The sequence below is a fragment of the Falco peregrinus genome, chromosome 7 (assembly GCF_023634155.1).
Source record: "Falco peregrinus isolate bFalPer1 chromosome 7, bFalPer1.pri, whole genome shotgun sequence".
NCBI lineage: Eukaryota > Metazoa > Chordata > Aves > Falconiformes > Falconidae > Falco > Falco peregrinus.
The window spans coordinates 44319582-44337722 of NC_073727.1; the positions used below are offsets into that span (position 1 = coordinate 44319582).

The window sequence follows — 18141 nt, forward strand, 5'->3', positions numbered from 1 at the left end:
CCTTCCACTCAAAAGATATAAATTGCAATACGCTGAGCCCTCCAAAAAATTTGAAACAGTAAGAAAAAAACCTTTTTGTGGCCCTGAACAAAACCCACACTTTTTAAACTTGGTATGTGACCTTTGGCTAAACGCTTGTTTATTCATCCCTCTAGAGATGTGTAGCAGCATTTACCTCTCTTAGCGAAAGAGGCTTAAAACTCAAACCTGCACCCCCGCAGGCTGGGAGCTCTGCAGCTGTGCAGAGCTGCTGCTGCCTGTGCAAATCTGCACTATGGGAAAGGACCTGCTGCATAGCTCTGGTAGCCGGTAATAAGTCTGGTAATAGGCAGACTGCGATGCAGTGGTCAGGGGACACAAGCAGCCATGTGATGTGTAGTGATAACCTGGTCCAAACCCACTAAACTCTAAACTGTTCAATGAATTTTGATGTGTTCTCTCTGTACCAGCAGGTTTTGCTGCTAAATCAACCATTGTCTGTCATCCTGATGCCAGTCCAAATTTGAATACAATCTTTGTCATACACTTCAGTTACTTTGTCAAGAATTATGATTGGCTACCTGCCACATGTGACTCAGATCCAAGCTGGTAACCTGGTAGCACACAGATTTGGTAGCGAAAACCATGGCCCAAGAAGCAGGGTCAATCAACTGCATTTAGATAGAATGGTAAATCCAGTGTTAAGACAGACTAGGGCCAGCATAGCTGCTGAAATGATGCTAAACCTTTCCAGTGATTCAAATACACTTTTTTTTTTTAAAGGATAATTTATTCCAGCAGACTTTTTGCTATAAAGAATCACCTGCCTTCCTTCTGCTGACCAGCTGCCAGGATAGAAACCTGAAGTTAACAAACACTGCGCAGCTTCCTCTGCCAACTTGACAGGGGTGTGGCTGTGGGTTTATGACTATTTTGTAAGTCCTTGCTGTGGGGTGATAGGAGAGGGCACGGTGCCGTGCCCATGACTGTGAAACTGTGATCCTGGTCCACACTGTGCTGTGTGCTGACAGACTGCCCATAACAAATGAAAAAGTGTTCTTCCGTAGAACTGGCAGTCTTGTTCTTGCCACAGCAATGAACTCCACACAAGGCTGCAAGCAGGGAAAAGGAACTGACATCTTTCCTAATACTCCATACTGGCACAAAACTCATAAACTAACCCACAGAGCATCTGAAGACATGCAAAGGGGCAGTGTTACTTTTTGACTTGACATTCCTGAAAATCAGACAGAGATTTGGGTTTTTTTTAATTTCTTTTGGCAATGAGTATTTTTTTTCTAACAAAACCACCTTATTCTATGAATAGAACTTCTAATTGCATCATGCCAGTTGACAACTAGTTAATCTCGTCCCAAATAAAGACAAGATTGGGATGATGCAATCATGAGAAAAACCTACTAAAAGAACAGTTACAATCTGGGCTTGAAAAGAGCAGTACAGGTAAGCAAAGTGGCTATAAATCCCTTTGAGAAAACCCCATTTCATTTGTCCAAAGCAGGCTGTAAAGCAGCTGGTGTTGGGGGACATCATGTAACAAAAGAACAGTGACCGCAATATCACCCTGCTTAAAAAAGAAATAGATTTGTCATTTTGAAAATTAAGAAAAATACTAAGAATGAATAATGGATTTATTAGATTGGCAATCTGCTTAGCAAGTGAGCAGCTCTACGTGCCTTACAAAACATGGTGCTCATTTTATCCAAATCAGACTGAAGGACTGGCCCAAGATGTGTGACAGAGAAGGATGACAGCAGGTGAGTGCTCTAAACACCAACCCCGAGAGACATTTGCTTTCCTGCCTGAAACCTTGGGAAGTAGTTAAGACAGAAGCACTGTTACATTAACCCTTGTGAAACCATTAGCAGGGCACATAACAAGGCCCATCTGTTTACCGAGGCCCCTGAGAGGGGGCAGAGCTGCTGTTTTGTTGTTCTTTAAGCATGGGTCACACATGATTCAATGGGGAATCAGGAAACCTTTGGTGGTTGCACCAGTATTAAAGCCATGGTGAACTGCATTTTAATCTTTCAAATAGGCAGAGACGTTAACTGACCGACTTAATATCTCACAAACTAAAAAGCAAATACATAAATAAGCTAGAACATATTGACTTTATAATCAAGAACTAAAAATACTACTTCAACCACTATGTAACAAAAAGAATGAACGCATTACTAATTTTTAGGTATACATGCAAAAAGACCATTTTTAACTACTAATTCCTGAAACTAGAACTCGTGAAGTATTTCTTTTTGACTCTGTGGCAGGGGTCTGCAGCAGTGTGTACAAGAAGACAGCTGTTCGTGCCGTGTTGGGAAAGCTGGGCACTGCTCAGCTGGGTGCTGCACAGCCACGCACAGAACTGACAGCCCCTGTCCCAAAGAGCCTACATTCCAAGTACACGACTAGGGGTAACAGATGGATAAAGGTGGGAGATGATGAAAACAGTGGGATACTGGTCAGTCTGAAATCCCAGCTGTTTACCTGCTCTTCAATATCGCCAAGTTAAAATTTCACAGTTGTGTTGTCACAACAGAGTTCGCTCTGCTTTTCCTCCCTGAGGAAGAGAAGCAGTGAGACTTTTGTGGGTGTTACAGAAGGACTTTGGGCTGGAATTTGCTGCTGAACCAGATTCCCTAAGTGATGCACACCATAAAGATACCTGGTTTCTCCATGCCTCCTTGCTGCTTTGTTAATGGCAAAGTGGTTGTAGGCTGAGTTATATGTTTGGTAGCAAGGAACGGTGGAGGCTGGTACACTGGGCACACAGTTTTGGAGGTTAGCACTCTACACTCTGTGTAGAGGCTGACACACTCACTGAAGGTTTACATGGGCTTCAGGAGGTGGCCAGGACACAAGCGACACGTTTCCTCCAAGGAAGGCAAGCCTGAGGGACAGCTGATGGCTTAATGTAACTCCTAAGCAGGAGCAGCAAAACAGAAGTAATCTATTATGGTGAAATGGCCTCCACACCCAAGGACGCTTTTAAGTGCCAGATTCAGAAATTAAAACCCCAAATGGCAATACTGGGACAAGCGCGGTTGAAGTCAGTCTGGAGTTGCTGCTAAAATAGCCATGGGGCCGTGACTCACACAAAGCCACCACTGAAGCAGGGTGAAGAGCCCGGCCGCTGCTCCACCCCATGGGCTGGTCGCCATTCCCGGGGCAGGATGCCGGGCAGCTCCTCGTGCTGGATGGCCACCGCTCCTTCCCTTTCCTCACCGCAGCACCCCCAGGCACGGCCACCTCAGCGGTGGGCCTTCCCTCCTTGGGCTCGTGAAAACCCCCAGACTCCAAAATACGCTCTTTTTTTTTAAAAAAAAAAATTGCATTTTATCACCGAGTTTAAATTAAGCAATGTTAGTATGGCAGTAGGGGTGATGTGATTAGCAGCAGTTCCCGTTTATAGTAATAATTACTGTTTCTGTTCACTCGCTCTCTGCCTGGATTCTCTGTTTTCCAGGCCAGCCTTCACACCTAGTGCTAAAACTGTGCCTTGCTTTAAAAAAGCGCGACATTTGTGTCCCCGTAGGGTCTCAAGAGCCCTGGCTTTCAGACACGACACGCTCAGGGGGTCTCGCAGAGCGGCCTCCGCTGCCGTGCCGCTTCAGCGCGTCCTTTGTGCCCGGATCTCTGCCCTGCCAAGCCGAAGCTGGACGCGGCTTGCAGACAGCAACGACATTACATTGTTAGGTGACGTGTCGGGGTGCTCCATGCTTTGGGACTTTGTTACTTTGTGGGCCGCCGGTCCGCGGGGCGCGCGGGCAGAGCGTGAAAGGTGACAGGCGTTTAAAAGCGCTGTCCCCACGCACCTTCCCTTTCCCGGGAGGAGCCGCAGCGGCCCGGGAAGCGTCTCCTCAGCGCTCTCCCAAGCGCAGGCCCGGGCGCGGCCGTTACGGCCGGTCCCGCCCCGCGGCGGGGCTGCGCGCGCTCCGGCCCGGCCCGGCGGGGGACAGCACCTGGGGGCGGAGCGGCAGCGGGGCGGGCCCGGCCGCGGCCGGCGGGAGGAGCCAGCCCGGGGAGGGGGCGGCCCGGAGCGGCGCTGCCGGGATGGGAGCTTGAGAAGGAGCCAGTCCGCGTCCGGGGGAGCGCGGCGGTGGTCTCCTGCGGGGGCTGGTGCTGGCGGGGTTGAGCCCGCCATGGAGCCGGTGACCAGGTGGAGCCCGAAGCAAGTGGTGGACTGGACTAAGGGTGAGAGAGCGCCGGTCGGGCGGGTTTGCGCCGCCGGGCTGCGGGGGGTGCCCCAGCGGCTGCTCCCCGGAGCCGGGCTGCCCGGCGGCGTGGCCGCATGGCCCGCGGGGCCTTCGCCGGTGCCGGCCCTGGCCGGCTGAGCCCCGGGGCTGCCCCGCCGCGCTGCGCGGGAGCTGGCGGCTCGCCGCTGCCCCTTGCCTCCCTTCCGTGCCGGCTGGCGCACTTGTGCCCGCTTCGCGCGGTGGGCTGCGGCGTTTGGGAAGCGGGGAGAGGGGGAGGTGGATTTTGCACCGAGCTGCGTGAGGGTGCCTGGCTGGGGGTACGTTATACGCGATGGGGTCTCTCCGGGGCTCGCTCCCCTTCTTCTGTGGTGGTGCTGGGCAGTCTGCACTGAGATAGTAACTGTTCTCCTTCAGGCAGGTATGTAAGTTAACTTCCAGCTTCTCAAGCAAAACCCGCGCGCTGGCCGAAAAACTCTAAAATTTTGTGAGTTAAGCAAAAACTTTATGAATCTAGCTCAAGTAAGCAAGGACGCTTAATCCTATTTAACGGTGATGGGATTAAAAGACGGGGCTACCCGCTCGGAGAGTTAAATAGCGGCCCCTTCGTCCGCCCGTCCCTCCCTCCCACCCCTCCTCTCCCCGGTGCGTCCCTATGTGTTTCCCCCCCGCTCCCGCCGATCCGAGCTCCCTGCGCTGCTCCCGGGGCCGTTCCGATGCTGACCTGGCCGCGGCGAGCGCCGGCGGGACGGGGTGTGAGGGAGGCGCTGGGGCGGCCCGGCCCGGCCCCGGGGGGCGCTCGTGGCGCGGGGGGGGGGGGGCGCTCTGCGGTGCTGGGCGGCCTCGGGTTGGTCTTTGAAGGCGGGTTAAACCTCCGTTTTGTCAGCTCGGGTTGGGGTCCTGGGAGGGCTTTCTGAACGGCGATCGGGATGTCGCGCTCGCAGTTCCCGCTCCGCAGGGAATAATCAAAAGGGAAGCAGCTGTGCGTTAGGCGAGGGGTTTATGACTTACGAAGCGTACCTCTACTTTCCCGTAGGACAGCGCTTTAGCGTGATCGCCTTTTGTTACCTGGAGTATTTTCACAGGCTTTGCTGGAGTTGATGTCAAGTGAGGAATGTTTCCAGAGGTGGAAGCTTCCCGGGATTACGAGTGGCATGTACATGTAGCAGCCATTACCCCTCTGTCGGGACCGCGGTGCCGCTCAGCCTGCCTGCTGCGGTCAGCGCCTGGCAGCGGCGCGGTCCCGGCGAGGCGGGTCTGGGAGCCCGGCTCGTGTTTTCCTGCGGGGCGAGGTGGGCGCTGCCGGCGTGTGCGGGGGGGCTGGAGCCAGCGAGGGGCTGGCCCCGCGGCCCCGCTGAGAGGAGGGCTCCACACAGACGTGCGGTGAAGTTAGGCGTTAACAGATCAATTAACTTCCACAGAAAGACTTTTTCCCTTTTTAACCACCCCCCCCCCCCCCTTTTTTTTTTGATTGGTGTTGGTTTAAAGCAGGAGTGCGTGGTTGCAATGAAATAAGCTTTCTGCTTTGGCATGTGGAATATTTATATCATGCTTTTCTCTCATTGTATTTTTTTCTCTTGGGCGCTGAAAGTTTGTTACCTTGCCAGATTAAAGAGTAAACCTGCTAATCGTTTTAAAAGGCTTTATTATACTTAAGCATGCTTGGCTTGCTTTCCTGCATAATTTATTTTACTCTCGGGTTCCTTGAGCAGGTAACTCTTTAGCTGGACCCTCAGTGTTATGCAGAACAATTTGAGGGCTGGCTGTAGTGGGGAGGTGGATCTTCTGACTAATGAAAACACGTGTCCTTTGAAATGCAAAGGAATAAATTAAAGACCGCTGGTGACTTTTGTTTCTGCTGCTGTTTTTCAGTTTCTAGGTAAGCTTTCGACCTCTTCGGTGCACAGCGTCATTTTATGTCACTCCCTGCATGACAAGGCTGTAATAAAGAAATGAGATGTGGAGAATTTTTCTTTATCGTTGCGCTTTCATCTCTGTAACGTTCAAATCGACCCTTTAATAGCAAGCTAGCAGCCTTATTAGCACAATGTTTCATAGTTTATTTACTGCGTAGTTCACAACCACTGGATTTTGTTTCACCGAAGACCAGTATTCTGTATTTTACCTTACAAATATTAAATTAGTTCTAAAAGTTAGTTTTGTAAAAAAAGCAATTGGAGGAGAGCTTATGCCATTTGTTTTCTTACACGTGCTATCTAGGAAGGGTGATATCATGATCTTTATTGAACTGGTCAAGCTTCAGGAGGAAGTATTTGGCTGGTGGTATCTGCTGCCTGTAGTTAGTGCTGTGATGGCATGGGGATGTATTCTAGAAGAATGACATAAATAACTGTGGTGAGAGATGCCAGCTCTCAGTGGGGAGATTGGTTTTGCAGATAATTAATCATGCTTATCATACAACAATAAAAACATCTTGGAAAAAATAGAGGGCACCACAAATAAGTGGTCTGATTCAATCCATTTTGATGCGTAATGTAAAACTGAGAATATTTCTCCAGGAACCTTTTCTTCCGTCCAAGTCTTGTTACAATCGAACACCTATAAATTTTTTTTTTTAAAATGACTTTTCCAAACCAGAAGCAGCATGAAAATTCCGCCCACCCTCCCCTAGTTCCATGAAACAAACCCCAGAAATCAAAGTCCAAATGTAAGCTGTGACACCACTGTTGGACGGTTAGCTTAAGTGCAAGTTCACCAAGAGCAAATCTTTTTTTAAAGAGGCTTTTGAACTAACTTTATTTAACAAGATAACTCTTATCCTGAACAGTTTTGTTCTGTGATTGTTTTCACTCCTAGATAAATACTGTGAATAGCATTTAATAGAATAGAACTTAAAACAGAATCTATCAAGAATTAGTAAGCTGAACATGAATATTTTTAGTTTTTTGTAGTCAGGTTTTAAATAAAAAGTTTTACCAACAACAGCTGATGCAAAATGCAGTTGCTTGTCTTTTGCTAATTCAGACAAGAAGGCTGCTGTTTTTTGCAAACAAGGGTGTTTTTTTCTGGTATAGTACACTGTACTGACAGTAGCAGCCTATGGTAGCTAACAAGAGTTGGTCTAGTTAAACCAAAGCTGCTGAGGAAGAGTTGTACTTTTACTCGCTAGCAGTTGTCTGTGTAGGTGACACTTTTCTCAAGCTTTGACCAAGGATATGACAACTTTTTAGCTACAGCATAGTGTTTTGAAAGTTATATCTAATATTTCCATAAGCACCTCCTTGATTTCTGTCAGGAAAGAGTTATGGTGTAGTTAGAGGTATCTCCTGCAGCCTGACACAAATTCAGATGGTACTTGGGGGCTGTATTTGGCCATGACAAGGTGAGACTTTGCTAGCATGCTGTGTTGATTTGACTTGTGGCTAGATTGATGTGGAGGTTATGCTCTTTGGATGATACAGCTGGCGCTGTTTTCCTGACTATACTTAGAAATGTGGGTGTGTTTTGGGTTTTCTTTTGTTTGTTTCTTAGTTGATCCTTGTTGGGGTATAAACTAATATGTGGATGGTGTTGTGGTTGACCTGTGGTTTTGCTTCCTGTATCTTGCAGCACTCCCTTGAGTGCTTGTGAAACTGAATTCCCCCCGAGCTACTCAAGAGGGATTCCTAGAGTTTTTCAGGTTATTGTGGGACAGCTGTATGACTGTGGAAGCTGTAACATCTACAGCACACTGCTTGTATATGATTGTGGGCTTGCAGTTTTCTGGGCTATCCTGGGTGCAGAAACCAGCAAGAACCTGTGTAGTTCCATAGGGCTGTACACATGGAGAAGTATCCGGCACAAAAGTAACTTAATTTTACTGGCATAACAACAATTTGAAGGACATGAAGTGGTCTGATGTGGAGGAACTTTCTCTGGTCACAGAAGCCCCTGGCTACTGAAAACCCTGCAGCTAAGGTCATTCCTCAAAAGATGCAAGGGGGAGGAAAGCTCCGTACGGGGTAGAGCCTCCTGTGTGAGAAATGTCACTGCCTTACTGGAGAACATCAATGTGCCTCCTCTGTTAGCTGTAGCCTGATCTGTCTCTTCCCCCTGCCCTCAGGCCTTGCATACTTATTTGAGTTGTGACTTCAAGCCAAATTTTACGTGGTACAGACAGTTTGACGTGCTTGTGGTTAGAAGCCTCTGTTGTTGCGAGGCTCTGCTACAATTTGGCCTTTGTCGCTGTAGCTGTAGACTCAGTGAGCTGGGGATCACGTGTCTGCTTTGGTCTCTTTATTGCACTCCAGGTTTGGTTATTCCCTTCCTCAGTAGTTCATGGATATCACTTATTCCTGCGCCTGTTCTGTCATGAAATACTCAGATTTCCATTTCTGGTAAAGCTTTTTAGCAACTATATTTATAGGTATGCCTGGGAGAAGAGAGAGAAATATGTTAATTTATTAATGGTTAGCAATTAATTGTGAGGGCCTGGTGTTCTTTTTTTAGAGCCATCTTGCTTACCCAGAGAGATTCCAACAAGGTCAGTCACATTAGCTGTGTGTGCTGGGAGCTGCAAACCATAGCTGGATTTTAGAAGCAATTATGGGTAATGTATAGCACTGGAGTTATTTTTTTGGCCTTTCTTTTCTTTTTTAGGTACTGGCAAATGAATGCAATTGTATTCAAATTGTTTGGGGAAAATCTAACACTAGGAAACCCTTAGTTATTTTTTTTAAGACAGAGTATTTTTGCTTTTAGTGAAGAAAAGAGCTGCCCATAACTGGGGCTGCAGAAGAGTATCCTTCCCGTGCTTACTCAGTTACTTAAATACTCTATACATGTATTTTTTTAATAGATCAGAAAATTACATTGAATAACCACTCTTTGGAGATCTCAACTGAAATTCTGAGTGTGGCTGGACCATAATGTTTTACTAGTGAAAGGTGACTATACTGAAAACATCTATATATATTTGCTTGTGGGCTGAAGCAGAGTAAAAAGTTGCACAACAAATTTGTACTGTTGCAGTCTTAGAATCATTCATTCATTGTTGTGAAGATCAGTGAGTGTGTAAAAAAAAAAAAACCACAAAAAAAAACAAAAAACAAAACAACCAAAAAACCAAACAAAAAAAAAACCCAAAAAAACCCCAACCAAAAACAAACACACAAAAAACCCCCACCAAAAAAACAAAATAAAACACAAAAAACAAACCAACACACCAAAGTTGGCCTCTGTTGTGATTCCCCCCCATCTTTTCATGTTCACAGTTAGCTCTGTGTACTTGCCATTAATTTGCTGTTCAAACTATTTTAACCAAACATCAGAAAGTCTAAAAGCTGAATGCTGTCAGCATGATGTTTGGAAAAGCAACACTTTAAATGATAAAATCACAATGGGCATTAGTGGAAAGTTGACTGTAACCTTTGTAGAGGAACGTGGTGAGGCTCTTACAATGAATTTTAGGCATGCAAGATATATTTAGGTAGTACCTGAACATACGTAGTAGTGTTAAGTGCAAAGATGCTTGCTCAGTATTGACCAACTAGAGGTGTAAGGTGGTATACTTAAAAGAAATTTCTTCTAACTACTCAACAGAAAGTGCAGAGATTGGTCAGTGGGTTGGCTGCTTTTTTCTTTCTTTAAAGCTTTTCCTTGAGTGACAAGAAGTAATTTGTATCTGTTGTTGTAGACTTCTATAACAAAAACCTCATTTTGGACAAAATGTGTGTGTGTCAGATTTTCATAATTCTTGTTATGTGTTCGTTCCTTGCACTTCTGCCTGGGACCCATGTTTTCAGCATGTAAATCTTCTTGGTTGAGGATCATGCCTCTCTCTGTATGCTGTATAGCATCCTACAAGAGCTAAGGGAAGACAAAATACAGGGCACTGGATAAAATGCATGTTGAAACTTGTCATCTTTTATTTTCTTAAGTAAAAGACCCTGACAAAAGGCGGGTTTTCCAATATGCGCTACTAGAGCAGCGGTCCTCAAACTCAAACTTTTTAACCAGGGGGCCGGCGCACGGATGAAGTGGCAGGCAGTCATCTGCGGCTGCTTGGTTTTCCACCCCCAACCCCTGGTGTGTGTGTGTGCGGGGGTGGGGGCGAGGGGGTTCTGCAAATACCGGGGGCCGGATTGAGGACCCTGGGGGGCTGTATCTGGCCCGTGGGCCATAGTTTGAGGACCCCTGTACTAGATGGATTGCAGTTATGAGTTATGAGTGCGTACAGCCTGTTACCAGGTATTCAAAAGAATGTGGGTTTCTTTTCAAGTGGTGGTTGTTCTTTCCTTTTGATTTCTTAAATCTAAATTTCTGAATTGCCTGGTTTAAGTCATGATCTAACAGATGACCTCCCTCCAGGAATGTCAAACAGATGATGACTAGTGACAGGGATTGCAGAAGAGGTGACGAGACTGCTCAGTTTTCAGTTTGCTGCATAATTTTAGGACAAGATTTTCACTTACAGGGAAATGTCACACAGAAGATATGTTAATGAATAAACCGTGCCTCTGGTTTTAAGTGGAAGAAGTTGATTACTATTGCCTTTTTTCTGTCAAAGTGATGACATTGTTCTTAATTTGTACTGTGCATTTCTCTGACAATGTCGCACAGTCAGGTGTCCCTTCCCTAGAGGGATGATGTTTCTGTAACGTCTCCTTGCTTTATCCTCCATGTACCCCAAATATATGTCCTGTCAACAGGAGGAGGTAGGGAAGTATTGATGTTTTCAAGGCTGGCTTGAGGAAAGGAAGGGTGGATGAGGAGTTAACGGAGCTGGGGCCTCTATAGCAACCTCTCATGTACTTATGGTAGTTCTTCAGGACCCAACTTCTTGTGGTCATGGGATTGCTCACAGATAGTGTGCTTGTCCACAGGACTGCAGTAAGAGATAGGAAATTGAAATAAAAATGCTGTTTGACTGTGGATCTGTCTGATGTTAGGCAGGGTATACAGTCCTTCTGTCATTTGGGCACTCATTACCAGAGTGAGATGACTGGAGTCTGAGGCTATCATTCAGATTCCTGAGCCACGCTTCCTTTGCACGAGGAAATGGCCTGTGGGTTTCCATATGCCTGACCACGTCCTTTCAGAGTGCAAGCAATAATGTTTCACAGCTTGGAGGATCTGCAGGAGGTACACTGAATCAGCCCAATCTGTTTCACTGGCTTTAAAACATTCATTACCTATTAAAATAGATATTTACGGTATTATGAAATGTAGCTAATTTTCATCAGATGTCATGTGTGCTGGACAAAACCAAGCATTTGTGTGTGATTTGGTGAGATTAAATTACTGACCTCTAACTTTGGCCTACTGACATACATTCAGTATCTGGCTAAATTAAGTTATAATATTGCATCAGGGCTGAGTTCATGTCATTTCTTGTACATGCTTCTCTGATACCCTTTTACATGAAGACTGTTCTTTGTCACTGTAATGACAAAATCTCTTTAGTGTTTTGGACTGTTTCTTATACTAGTAGTTAGGTGTAGGTAAACAAAGCATCTGGTGTACTGTTGCAATCAAAGCTTTGTGGCATAAACATGATCTTATCTTGTTCCTTGATCAAAGGGAAGAACTCCATTTAAAACTTAATTGGTGCTCATCAAGGGCTGAGGCTTCTGCTAAACCAAGTGTTGGTACAGGTTTCTAGGCTAATGATCCTGATGTCTCTGTCTTGTGTGTGCAAAATGAACATTGCTTAGGTTGCCATCCCTTTATCATTATCTTTCCTTATCTCAGAGTCTTGTATTACGGGAATGAAGTTTTCTGGGTTTATGAAAAGCTCTATAATATGCCCATTTTGTCACTAAATAAAAGATATCTTGTCTGGTACAGATGCTTTCCTAACCAGAAGGGAAGGGATGAAGGTATTGCCTCCTTTGGATACATTAAGAGTCTAGGGGGCCAGTGAGGCAGACTGGTTAAGGGCTTCTGTTGGGCTTTCTAGCTTCTGTAGCTTGTAGAAGACCTATATCTTGTAAGAGAGGATTTCTGCCATATGTTAAGATATTTCTGCTATTGCCTATTCCAAACATGCTTTTTTCTGAGCTGCAGGTCTTGGCAGTACTTTTTTCTTCCTCTTGAACCAGCATTGTGGAAGGGCTGTGTCCTTGCTGTGATGGCCAAAAGGCAACTCTTTGGTGACAGGTGGACATGTAAACAAAAGAGTGAAAATCTACCGGTCTGTTTCATTGGGACAGGAATATCAGAACTTCAGTGCCCTGAAAATTTAATTTTAAGTTGACTGCTATCCCACTGCCGTAGGGGGCAGAATGCTGTACCTGAGCAGGTATCTTAGCACTGCACTGCTGAGAAGAGGAGGGCTTGGATATAGGGATGGGGAGGGACAAGCTAACAATAAGGGGTGAATACACGGGGAACAATACCGCTGTGTAGGACTTCCTGTGAGGAAGGAGGGCTATAAGAACAAGTTCAGACATGCCTGAAGAATGTGAACTAAAAAACATGTTCAGCAACCATGGGATGGAGCTGTGCCTGGAGAGTATTGTAGAGGGAAAAGAGGTAACAATGAAATGCAGGTATCTACTCTGACGTGAGTGTTTTAGGGTTTGTTTTTTTTCTCCCACCCCCCCAGTAGTTCTAGTGGTGATGTGTGTTCACTGTTTCACTTGCTCACCCTTCACAAAGTGCAGGATTCTTGCTGTTCGTATTCTGATAGCTTCACCAAACAGAATTTTAAAGGGATTGTGGCAAAACATAAAACTCAATAATTATTAGTGTTCTCAATGCAAGCTGTATGGAAACTTTGGAAGAAAGAGGAGACAAAAGATATATATGCTATAAATTCTGTGTGTTTGGGTTTTTTTCCTCCTTGAAAATTTGTAGTATTCCATGTAGTAGTTGGACTTAGGCTGTACTCACCAGAGGATGTAATATTATAGATCTTGTGAAATATCATCCCTGTGTAAACATAAAAGCATCATAGCTATTTCCTTGTATTTTTAAAAAATCCTTCATAACTATACATACTTCACACTATTTCAGACAGTAACGCTAGATAAATAAATCTGTGATCAAGACAAGAACTTGGAAATCAAACCTGCCAATAATTTTTTTCTTGTGTTTTTTTGTTGTATCTCACTATAACACGTTAGACATCACCACATTAAAAAAAAGTTAACACAGTCTGCCCTTAATTATGATTAGGATTTAACAGTAATCTTGGAGGAACATGTAATATTCCTGCTTGACTGAGAATGAGATTCCTTGCTTATCTGGGAGGGTAGGTGTGGGCTTGATGCAGCAGTGCTGAAGCTAGAGCATTATAATGGACTGAGGTGGATGCTGTGCTTCCACAGCAGGTACTTGCAGGCAGCGGGGGATCTATTTTTATTGTTACCTCTGTGATAGTTTCATGTTTCTATAATGTTTTGCTGCTTACTATTAGAGTATTTGTGTCAGACTGATGCTGACTGGTAGGATGCTGGCTAGTTTTATTCAGATTTTAGAAGTACCAAGAGGAGATGATTGGAGTAGAGCCTTGAGAGACAAAGTCTCTGGGGGCTGGTGAAGTGTCCTTTTGGTGCCTTACACAATTCTTAGCTTGATGTAACCTTAATGCACCATTATTGCAGTGTCCCTGGTGCTTTGTAGTCTTTATTTTTTCAGCAGGCCTCTCAGTAGGAATTTGCTGTTATTTTCATTTTAAAGATAAGAAATTAACATTGTGGGGAATTTGGGTGTGCCTGCCTTACATGGTGTAGGTCCAAGTAACCTGAAGTAGATTATCTATGTAGTAGAAACAGTATTAGTGTGGTTGTCTTGGCTGTTTTAATTCCCTAATGCAATTGTATTGCTTATAAACTCCTGAAACATCTGTTTGTGCTACTTCAAGTGTCCATTCATTTATCGCTGTGTGTTGTGGAGTGTATGGTGAAAGTGGCTTGCCTCTGGTCATACAGTGGGTGGCATTGAAATCAGAATTAAGACATGAGTGTAGACATCTAAATTAGCCAGAGAGAGATACCTAGTATAACATATACTATGTTATAGTCACTGGAGCCTAGAGGGTAGCTCAGCAGATCTTGTGCTTGGTGTCTGCTCCAGGGTGAGCTGAATCATGCTGTGGGCTCTATTGACTACTGAGTAGGTCTCTGAGTATCCTGGGCATTAAAGCATGTCGATGTCCAACTGGGTCCAACCCACGATACCTGGAGCAGCAGAAGAAAACTTGCAGGCCCTGGTTCAGTGCTGTAGTTACTGGATCCTCCTTTCTCCATCAGGTGCAGGAAGTCATAACAACAAATGAGGGGGTGTGCTAATTTAAAAATTATTTGTATGCTTCCTTAAGAAAATAGAGCATGGCTGCATTTAAGGCTGTTGGAATATTTTGGGAAGCTGTTTCGTATTTTGTTGCCTTAAACCGCTTCATGGTGCCTAGGTTCCAAGCTAGTGAGCATCCTTGGTGTATAAAATTGTCTCTTGAAACAAGGCAATTGACAACTGGACACTGGGGTGTGACCAGAGTACCACTAGCAACACTGTGTCAGCTTTCAGTGTAGTGAGGTTGCTAGCTTCTCAAGGCAGCATATATGGAGAAGAATTCCAGAGTCCAGTAGAGTCAATCCTGTGCTAGGCATGCCTGGAGACTTTTGTTGAGCTGTCATTCACAGAAGTACTCATTTCTCAGATTGTCAGCTTGTGTGCACGCTTTCAGGTTTTACTCAATGTGGCTTGGTTGCTGCAGAATACTGAATGGACTGTGTGGTTTTTTACCCATGTATAATTGAGCATAATGCATGTAACTATATTGTCCAGTATCATTCTCAACTTCCTAAGGCTTAAAAGTATGTTGAAATGGTAGTTGGGAACTTAATTATCTCTTTTGGCTTTACTGAAATAATTTTGCTCTTTAGTATTCTCTTCTTGTCATTGGGTGTTCTCAAAAATCTGTTAACTTTTGAGGACTAGTTTTCTATTAAGACTTAAACTATATTTTCATTCTGCCTGCAGCATTCCCCTAGCTAGCTCTGTTAGCCATATATGCAAGGGCCCTCCCTAGAGATGCTTCTGGCACCTAGGAATTACACGCTCCCTGGAAGCTGTGCTACTAAAGTTGTACTCTGTAACAGATCTTTCAAAAAATCCACCAAACCAAACAAAACAAAACCCAATTTGGCTGAAATCTTGCAAGAAAGAAGCAAGTTGCTATAAACTGAATGGCAAGTAGTCGAACCAAATACCCACAAGTATCTAATAGTGATTTACTGTGCCTTAAAAGTATCAGGAAGACTTGTTTGGAACTCCCGCAGAGTCAGAAATACCTTGTTGCCACTGTACTAAGGGGTGGAATATCTGACCATGCTCCTGCCTCTCCACAATCACAAAAAATACTGTGTGGGGATGTGAGATGGAGTGGATGAAAAAACAAGGGGCTCTTTGCTGCCCTCCGCTGCCCTACCTTACATCTGGGAAGGAGGTAGGGCTCCTGATCAGGTTGGTGGTGGTCTTTTGGACTTGTGTATGATTCAGACAGAGCCCTCAGTCAGCTTTGCCACCATTGATCTCAGATGCCTTTGGCTTTCTTACAATTGGATGTTGCATTTGAATGAACTCTGAGGTTCAGTGTTGTAAGATGATGTGGAATACTGAAAATGTGTCAGGCAGCTAATTCTGTGAAGCAATTGCTTTAGATGTTTAAAGCAATTGTAAAAATATGAAGAAGCTGAGTGATGTGGTTTGTCAACTGAGCAGTCAATCACCTTGATTTTTTTGACAGTCTTTTCAAAGGAAGCTCAGATGCTTCAGTGGTATGCTTTAAAATGCCTGTTGTATTGGGTACCTCAATGCAGGTCTGTCCTGTCACTGGGACAACATTATCAGTGTGTTTTTGGTTTTTGTGTGTTTTTGGTTTTTGTGTGTTTTTGGTTTAGCTAGGTGTGCTGACTGTATCAGCCTTTTCTCCCCCTCCCACCCCTCCCCGCTTGCCTTTATTGGTTCCAATATATGCTGGCTGCTCTTGCTCTGAGACCTTTGTGGCCAGGCCTTCCAGCTTTGCTCTGCTCATCTTCTCTCAGCTGTTGGTGGGAACACAATGGCTACTTTGTGAATACCTTTAAGCTTTCTAATCCTTGTCACATTGCTGTGAAGCTCTCCTCAAAAAAGCTGTCGGCTGTGATGGCATCAACCTTCCCAGCCCTTTGGAGTTGAAGGGCCATGGCTGGTTCAGTGAAATGGTTGCTTGTCCCAGCAGGGTGGAGTGTCATTTCTTTTCTTATGTTCTTCCACCTGTTTCACATCCCTTTGGGCAGGGGTTGGGATTTTTGCTCTTTGGTCTTGAGGCTCCTTGTGTGTCCTGGCTCATGGAAGGGACTCTGATGTGCTATATAAATTAATGCAAACAAAGTTCTAAGAAACCAGAATTTCTCCTGTAAACGTTGTGGGGATTTTTAACATGGTATAATGCATGCATCCGAATAATGACAGTGTCTCCTAGGAGAATCCAGTAGTGACTTCTGAGGATCTGTCTGTGATGGAAAGAGGTATTGCACCATCAGCAGTTCTCTGTTAGTGTCATTCAGCTTGCTACGACATATTTATGTGGTTAGCAGCTGCTGATGGCTGGTGATTCTCATGTGCCTGTACTTATGGCTTCCTGGTGGCTGTGAGACTGTAAGGTGCTAGGCACAAATGTTTCATAACAGTGTAGGAGGTTGTCATCTGAAAGGCTGGCTATCTGGCAACTAAGTCAGCTGTTGCCTTACAGCAAACTGCTCCCTGACTAGCTCATGGGTGTAACAGTAATCACAGTGTTCACAAGGGTGCATACACAAAGGAGAGGCAGGTGTGTGTAATGGACCTTGCTGCAATCAGCCAAAACAGTTCCACATGGTGGTGTGAGGAGGCAGCCAAACCAAAGGGATCACCCCATTTTTTCCTGGGAGCCAAGAGGCAGGCAGTTTTGCAATGTTCCTTCTTGTTTCCATTGTGGGAACAGGCATCAGAGTGTTAATTACTAGAGTTCAAGAAAAGGATCTCTTGTGACTAATGAACTATTCCTTCAACCACAAAACCCTTGAAACTTTTAAAAGGCAAGCTCTTAATTGCATGTTTGAGATGAAGGCCCTAGGGCGGGGGGTTATTGCACCATATTAACCACATAAAGTGATCAGGCACAGAGGCTTATGTGCTAGACACACAAACAATTAATATAGAGTGTACTGTTACTGCTTTTAGAAAATGTAGAAATTTATGCTTGACCTGTTGCAGGATAGTATTTATTTTTAGGGCCAGCAACACCCCCCACCCCCCACCCCTTTTTTCCCCCCCACTTGATAGGGACGATAAAAAATTACTCTTACTGCAAAGGTGTTGACCTGATTTCCCCATGGAAGAGGCCTGACATATTAAAGTTGACAAGCTGTGGAGGCAGCCACCTTGGGAAGTATGCTTCAAAAGGGATAGTGCTTTTGTGTTGCTTGTAGTCAGTGTGTAATTACTGTAATTAATACTAATATTGCCTGTGAATGAATTCTGTGCTTCCACTTTGTTCCTGTGGAAGAGTATTTATCCATGCTGTTGTGAAGAACTTGTCAGCAACAGTAAACCAGATGGGCAGAAGCTTGATGATGGGATGTATGGGCTGGTAGAAGTCTGGCTCTGGATAAAGTGGGATGAAGTTCTGATTTTTGTCTCTGAGTGGGGTGGGTTGATTCTTTTTCAAGTTGGGCTGTTCCTTTGCCAGGGACTTCTGCTACGTAAGCAGTCATCTCCAAAGGCTTTCCTTGCTGGAGGTTTTGGTGTGGAGATGGAGACTGCAGCTGGGTGGGGGGTCTGGTCTGTCCCCTCTGTCCCAAAGCGTCTCAGGGCTGGCCAGTTCCCCCTCTAGGAAGAGGGTGTGAGCTGCTGCTGTTAGATTTGGTCTGCAAGTAAATGCGTGTTTCTGTGGCTCTTATTCCAGCATCTTTCAGCAGGATTAGTGTGTGTGCATGAGAGGGGGAAAGAGTAGCTGGAAGTTTAGTGTCTCAGACCAAGAGAT

General features: G+C 45.1%; 1 protein-coding gene across 5 annotated transcripts in view; it reads left to right on the forward strand.

The window, feature by feature from the left end:
• The first annotated feature begins 4025 nt into the window (after positions 1–4025).
• CNKSR3 (CNKSR family member 3) overlaps positions 4026–18141 on the forward strand; it is a 58906-nt gene continuing 44790 nt past the window's right edge. For 2 of the 5 annotated variants that reach the window (XM_055809739.1, XM_055809743.1), the window contains exon 1: positions 4026–4191. In XM_055809739.1, coding sequence (XP_055665714.1) covers positions 4140–4191 — 52 coding nt within the window. In that variant the 5' untranslated portion in view covers positions 4026–4139. Of the gene's footprint in view, positions 4192–8639; positions 8740–18141 lie in introns of all 5 variants that reach the window. The other 3 variants (XM_055809740.1, XM_055809744.1, XM_055809742.1) reach the window with 2 other exon arrangements.